Genomic DNA, 8,013 nt, shown 5'->3' on the forward strand with positions numbered 1-8,013 from the left:
CATCATTAAAATCATACGTTCATTAAGCTCAATGAGGTATTCGAGGGTTTATTTCATGCACTTCACTGTAAAAAAAAATTCAACATTTAAACACTCAACTAATAAAAACTCTATTCTAATCTTATTGGACAAATAACATCTCTGATAATAAATGTAACATGTTTGCGTTGCCAATAAGGGGCTTGAAGAAGAGCTCAGTGAGCAGACTGTGGCTGACGGTCTGAATGGCGGCGGCTGCTATGGCGATGTGTCTGAAGCGACCGGCGTCTTCTGGGTGCCGGTGGTGGACGACTTCTTGGAGAGCGCCCTGAGCTTCCCGTTGGAGACCCTCAATCACTAACGTGGCGGTCAGTCCTTGAACAGCTGTAGTGATAGAAGGGAAGTCAATGCTAATAGAAACAATTATACCAGACTCATTAAAGGGACAACGAGGAGTTTTGGAAAAGCGAAGCGTTTTCACACTACATTTATGAGCCTCCGTGCACCGTGACATTCTTTGACCGGCGCAAGACAGACTCATGTTTTCATTCATCAAGAATTAAAGTCAGGGCCGGTGCGTGGCGCAGTGGTTAAAGCGGCCGCCCCATGTAGAGGCTATAGTCCTCAACGCAGGCGTCTCTGGTTCGAATCCCACGTCGGGCAGACCTTTCCTGCATGTCATTCCCCCTCTCTCTGCCTCCCCCTTTCCTGTCTATCTCACTATGAGCTATCAAATAAAGCAAAAAAAAACAAAAAATACACTTTAAAAAAAAAAGAATTAAAGTCAGAGGTTCAATGACGATCACATACCGTCGTAGTTCCGACCATAAACGGCAATTCGGCGGCGTTATTCTCATGACTCGCCACGAAACCGAAAGTAAAGAAACGCTGGTCGGCTCGACCAGCATTTCCACCACCACTAATAATAACAAAATAACCATAGAGACAAAACCATATATTTATCGAAAATGGGCCCATTAACAAGTGGTAACGTAGATTCATCCACATTAACGTGAGACTTTTTTATAACCAAATAGAAACTCCTCATTGTCCCTTTAAAACACAACCAAGTGAAAGGATGTTTTACCTGGGTTAAACAACATAGCCCCCTTCAGGTAAGCATATTCCCTCGGGCTGAGATCCAGATTCCACAGCTGATGCAAGCAAGTTCTCAGTCTGTGGACTCCAGCAAGAGTCGGCTGGACTGCCTCCTTATCAGAAAGTCCTGGTCTGAGCAGGATCTGTCTGAGGATACTTGACTTTGGTACATCGGTCACTTCAAACTCTATCCTCTCTTGTGCGAGTCCCAGGACGAACAAAGGGACCCAGCAGCGTCTCAACAGCGACGACTGATCTCCTAAAGGAAGCTGAGCGAAGGAGGGTAAACCTCTCATGAAGCTGATGGTTTTGACCAGCACGGCGGAGGCCACCTGGCAGCTGGCCTTCGGGTCCTTCAGGCAAACCGTCCTCCTCTGCTCACAGTGGCAGTTGAGCGCTACAGAGTTCCAGTTCAGCTTGCTGTTGAGGTCAGCCCTGTCCCTCCAGCTCAAGATGTTGTAAAGGATAGTGTGAGGATGCTGATCCCGGGAACCAGAACAACTTCTGTTCGCAATCTTCTCTTCAAGAGCAAACATAGCGAAGGACATATCCATTAAAAAAAAAAAGCAAAGGAAAATGAGTGAGTGAGCTGCGTGAAGCACCGGCAGTCTCACCCATGCAGCGATCAGCTCACTCCCTATTTATCCTGGCTGTCACCTGATCACAGCACAAGCTTAGCCTTGACCCTCCTTTTTAAACTTTTTTCATTGAGAAAAAAAAAAACCCAGTGACCATGGACTTCCCATGAATCTGGGTTGCTTCCACGTGGAGGTGATAAGACTAGTTAAACTCAGCAGCTGTAGCCTACAAGGAAAAGAAATACTGTAGCTGGCAGGGGTGAATGACATTTATCATGTTTGTCTCAGTCATTAACTCTGTCTGTGCCTGTCTACCAGCGGCTGACGGGGTCAACGCACAGGCTGCCACTTGACTTGTGCCCCAGTTACACCTACACTATACCCTCCATGAGAAAAAGAAAAGCACTTAATGTCCTTAACAAATTATGATTATTTCAACTTTTTTTTTTTTTACACCAGTTTAAAACATTACATGCCAGTCATAGTTGATAAAGTCTTTCTCTGGAGGTTTTATCTGACTGTGATCATTTATCATGTTAAAGGGATAGTTCACCCAAAATTCAAATTTCACTCATTATCTACTCACCCTCATGTCGACTAAGAGCTGTGAGAATTTTCAGAGTCCTCCGTTCCTTCTCTGAGTTACGGGGGGGTCCGTGCAGCAGTATTTGTCCATATAATGGTTGTCAATGGATACCAACTTTCTTCGTCCAAAAAGACACAAAAAACATCCAAATACCTCCATACTGCTCGTCTGTAATGCCCCTCTTGTATTGAAGCCCCGACATGAGAAATTGTTCTGCCGCGTGATTTGCACTGACACAGGAAGAGCAGTGAACTGAGACACTGGGAGCTTCCGCTACAAACAAGCTTAAAATATAGACTTATTTAATTTTTTCCGGAACAATTTCTCATGTCGGGGCTTCAATACAAGAGGGACATTACAGACGAGCAGTATGGCGGTATTTGGATGTTTTTTGGTGTGTCTTTTTGGACGAAGAAAGTTGGTATCCATTGACAACCATTATATGGATAAATACTGCTACGCGGACCCCCCCATAACTCAGAGCAGGCACGGAGGACTCTGAAAATTCTCACAGCTCTTAGTCGACATGAGGGTACGTAGATAATGAGTGAAATTTGAATTTTGGGTGAACTATCCCTTTAAAACGAAGGCAAGATCGTTCTGGAAAGAGTTAGTTGTAGCAAAATTGTAGAATTATAAACAAAATCTCTACTGACCTACTTCTTAGTGCTTCTCAGTCAAACCACAGGCACGGCAGATAGTGCTTGAAGTAATGTCAACAAAATTATGATTCAAACATTCACCAGCCCAAGTTCTACGGCTGTGATGTGACATTTAGCTCAGTTCACTCCCAAAACCACAACTGTCAACGGATTTAATTTGATTCTTATTCTCCCTTTAATCATTTACTGTCACTGTCACTGACCCTGTCGGTCACAGCAAGCAAAGCAAACAGCTAGGATGACATTTTGATTAGTGTCCACAGACAATGAAAATAATAAACATTTAAAAAAGAAACTGTAAAATAACCCAATATTACAACACAGTAAATGAAGTGTTTGAATGCAATGTAAAGATTTATGGCGCCTTGTACATGGTGATCCATCATTTCTTTCAGTTATAAAGTTGTGAATGGCCATGGTAGAATTTATTTACTTTGGAAACACCTTCTCATGGTATTTCTTTATTTTCATTACTTTCTACATTGCAGATTCAAACTGAAGACATCAAAACTATGAAGGAACACATGGAATGTAAAGAAGTGTTAAACAAAGCAGAATGTGTTTTCTATATTAGACTTTTCAAAGTAACCACCTTTTGCTTTGATAGTAGCTTTTTGCAAACTCTTTACCTTCTCTGCAGCTTCATGAGGTCGTCACCTGGAACGGTTTTCCAACAGTCTTGAAGGAGTTCAGAGGTGCTCAGACTGTTTTACCTTCACTCTGTGGTCCAACTCATCCCAAACCATCTTAATTTTAGGTCAGGTGATAGATAACACTTTTTGTTTTGATTATAAGTTTTGTGTTAAAGGGACAACGAGGAGTTTCTCCATCGGCAGAACGAAAAATTCCGCGCCAATAAAAAAGTATCATATTAATGTGGATGAATCTACGTTACCACTTGTTAATGGGCCCATTTTCGATAAATATATCGTTTTGTCTCTATCGTTATTTAGTTATTATTAGTAGTGGTGGAAATGCTGGTCGAGCCGACCAGCGTTTCCTTACTTTCGGTTTTGCGGACGCTGCCCGCCGAGTCATGAGAATAACGCCACCGAATCGCCGTTTATGGTGGGAACTACGACGGTATCTGATCGTCTTTGAACCTCTGACTTTAATTCTTGATGAATTAAAATATGAGTCTGTCTTGCACCGGTCAAAGAATTTCACGGTGCGCGGAGGCTCATAAATGTAGTGTGAAAACGCTTTGCTTTTCCAAAACTCCTCGTTGTCCCTTTAACTGCATAACTCCATATGTTCCTTAATAGTTTTGATGTCCTAGGCTACAATGTAGAAAGTAATAGAAAATAAAGAAATACCATTGAATGAGAAGGTGCATCCAAATTTTTTGATTGGTAGTGTACATTTCTACAGAAAAGTTACCTTTTACTCCCAAATATTTGTCAGCTATAGCCTAGTTGTATCCTTTTCTAGTTTAGTTAAAGCAGAAGTGAGTGATATATTTGTGTTAATATAAGTCTTAAATAGTTCTATCTTCCGACAGCAATCACTTACATAGAGTGTTTGGTCTGAAACACGGGTCTGTCAGTCACTCTGCTCTGCTCTGAGCCGAAGAGAAAACATTTATCGTATCCTACAGTTTTTATCCAATGAGAAGAGAGAACGGCATGCAGGGCTGTGTGTGCAGCCAAGGAACGCCGTGAATGTGGTGACGTAGGGACGAGGACTGTTATGGTGCGTTCAAGGAAACTCGTATTTTTCCGACCGTGAAGTGGTACCAGTTCGATCTGGTACGAGTTCACCGGTCGGAAGTTACGAGTGGCCGTTATAGTGACTTTCACCGGTAAAACAGGTCGGAAAAACACGAGTGGGTTGCCTGGAACGCTACAAAGTCGTAAGTTGTGACTTGAAGCTGTTATTTACGATTTCAAAAGCCTGCCTGGAACGCAGCATTAGCGAAAACGACCGGACCACTTACTTCTGCTTTAAAGTATAACTGAGTCAGTATTTCAACAGGATAAAACTGTGGCACTTAAACAGAGGTGATGTGGCTTTGTTTCAGCCCTGTATCTACCCAGTACAAAATTATTTCTCAGCAGATTGGCTGTGTTGATAGCCCTACTGCAGTTATACTTTAACATGCATCCATGAGCATTTGATCTGTTTTTATCATCTTTACCATAAGCTGGAAAGGCTTTTGTCAACTCTTTTCAGAAGTATAACACTGATCATCAACCTGTATACAGATAAATTGTCCTATGAAATTGTGTGTTTCACTGAGGTTCAAAGCCAGTATTTCAAGATGTAAAACTGAGTGCATATTTTGTTGTTGTGTTTTGTAATTTGAGTTGTTAAAACATGTCACCAGTGCTTCAGTCACACTCAAGCAGCTCTTTTTGTACAGCCGAAAGCCTATATGAAGCACCGGTTCAACAGAACCTGTGAGATTTTACATTCCATCTGTCTTCCATCCCTCCCACCAATAATAAGCAGGGTGATGTGATTATTGCACAAAACCACGGCTGACTCACCTTTCAGCTGAGTAAAATAATATCCCACAACGTGTGCCAGCGAAGTGGGACAGCTCAGACAGAAGCTCCGCCCACAAGTAACATTTAGAAAAGAGCCAGTGGGCATCCATCTCCTGGAGAGTAAAAACAACACCGCAAATCTGGGGGATTTAACTGTGGAACACATCAAGGTAGGCTACGTTTGTGCAATTTAAACATCTAGAAATATGATTTAACCTCTGGAATGAATATCACTGAATATTTGTGTCTTCATTCTGTTTTAGATGGAAGCAATTTTCCACCTACTTGAGAAGCACAGATTACAGACTTACTACAACCACTTTCTACAGTTAGGTGTGAAGGATGAAAGAGATTTCCTTGACAGTGTGACAGAGGAAGATTTAACCAGCTTTGGTAAGATCACTAATCAGTTACTGTTTATTATGCAAATTCCATAATGATATTTATCGCAAGAGTGGGTATTGTTGCTGTTTTAATATGAATGGCATGACTTGGACCAGTCGACAACGTTGTGTCAAAGGAAGCCAGGGGTTTAACTGCTGAAAACAATAAGAACCAGTTCAACTTGCATGATCTAACCTGTATACATTCCACTCCAATAATGATTCTATAGTAAAGAGCACTGGGAGAACACACCTCAAAACATGCTTCAGATCATAATATGCGGTGAGATAAAAGGGAATAGGTCAATGTAGGTAAAGGAATGCATTGCACACCCAATATTTTCTTGGGATTACCTTGAGATCTTAAAATGTGCTGTTAAAGGATGGATTGATATGAATTTACTTTGAATTAAAGACGTCAGTATGTATGTATTAATGATATTTTAACAAATTTAGCAAATTTGCATTTTCTATTTGGACTAGTTTAAATAGAAAATTATCCTGAGTTAATTTAAACTTAACTCAGGATTTATCCTGAGTTAAATTTAAATTAAGAAATAGTTTATCATAAGAGTTTGTTTAATCTGAAATGGAGATTAACCCCTTTTTCCAAACAGGATTAAGTCAGGTGGAAAAGAATCGCTTTTCCTCTCTGAAAACAAACATTGGCAGATTTCGAGCCCCAGCACAGCCAGCTGCAACATCGGAGCAAAACTCAGTGAAGTCATTCTCTCTGCAGTACACATACCCCAAATGTCCAGAACTGAAATGCATCAGAGGTAAGGAAATCAGAATTTTATTCCTCTTTTTGTTTGTGTGGTTTATTTTACATGGATTGAACATATCAGTGGAAAAATGTACATTTTGCTACTGATTTGGAAGCATGGAGGCTTTGAGACACTTGTCTGCCTTTAAGTGGCACAGGCTGGTGCAGGTGTAGGGTGGAGACAAAGGTTCCCACAGAACAAACAAAAAGGGATAGAGGACAAATAACCGTTGCAGGGTGAGTCAAGAAGAAAGAAAACAGTGACAACATTGAATTTATAGGTATTATATTAATGATTCCATCATCTGAAAAATGCATTAGGCCTATATGTTCCTGTAGTCACTGTTTGTTAATGTCTCCAGCAGTGAATGTGTAGAGCATGAAAACACATGATTTTTTATACATCTTGTTAATTTAAATACACAGACATGGATCCATCACAGAACACAGTGGAAGATCTGATGCTGAGGATTTGCCACCTTGAGAGTATTCCTTCATCTAATGGTGTCTGTCTCTACACACTGGATGGCATGCCCCTGACTGACGATCCCTTCTTCAACACATGTAAGATCATCCACCTTTGAAATTAATAATGTCAGTGTGATTATGCAATATGCACCATAATGTAATGTCTGTAATGTAACGTATACCAAAAAATAATGTAATATGGGAAAGCAGCGTTTATAACGTACAGACATGGAAAAAATTGTTGGTACGCTCCTGTTAAAGACAGAAAAACCCACAACTGTCACTGAAATAACTTGAAACTGCTAAAAGTAAAGGACCAAAGGATGTTCTCCTAGAAGCTTTGTGTGGAGCTCTTTGATCCAAGACTGAAGCTTTTTGGTAAGTCACATCAGCTCATTTTACAAAGATGCAAAAATGAAGCATAGAAAAGACTGTCCCTACTGTGAAACATGGATCAGACCCGGTTCTGTTCTGGGGCTGCTTTGTTGCACCTGATACAGGGGGTCATTCTGCAGCAAAATGTGCTGCCCAGTGTCAGAAAGCAGGTCAGGGCTCCTCCAACTGGGTAATGATACAAAACAAAACACTGGGCTGTTCTGACGTGGTCTTCGATGAGCCCTGGTCTACATGTGTGGAAGGAGCCGGAGCAAGAAGAACAGCCTTCAATCCTTTTGCTCACGAGGAGTCAACGGGTGCTGCAGTCAGAATTCACCTGACTGCAGTGATTGGCTCAAAATCTTATGCAACAAAAGATTATTATTTTATCTTTTGAAATAATTATGTTGACCTACATTCAAAAGCAATGTCTGGTTTTCATGAGTTAATTTTCACAATTATTTTTTTATCAATTTTCTCAGTTTCAAGTTATCTCAGTGATAATTGTGGGTTTTTCTTTCTTTAACCTAAGGGTACCAACTGTTTTGTCCATGTCTGTATAGAGATAATTATAATGTATGTGTATACTGTATATACAACCGTACGTATATATACAGATACACAGAAGG

At 40.8% G+C, this 8,013-nt stretch overlaps 1 protein-coding gene across 1 annotated transcript; it reads right to left on the bottom strand.

The window, feature by feature from the left end:
- Positions 1–28: 28 nt before the first annotated feature.
- On the bottom strand, positions 29–1,686 carry nr0b2b (nuclear receptor subfamily 0, group B, member 2b). The gene is made up of 2 exons (XM_083982575.1): positions 1,067–1,686; positions 29–363 (listed from the first exon to the last, which is right to left on the bottom strand). Exons 1-2 carry the CDS (start codon positions 1,629–1,631, stop codon positions 122–124), a joined length of 807 nt encoding a protein of 268 aa, XP_083838701.1. The 5' UTR covers positions 1,632–1,686; the 3' UTR covers positions 29–121.
- Between the last annotated feature and the right edge of the window lie 6,327 nt (positions 1,687–8,013).

This window comes from Trachurus trachurus (assembly GCF_905171665.1).
Source record: "Trachurus trachurus genome assembly, chromosome: 11".
NCBI classification, from domain to species: domain Eukaryota; kingdom Metazoa; phylum Chordata; class Actinopteri; order Carangiformes; family Carangidae; genus Trachurus; species Trachurus trachurus.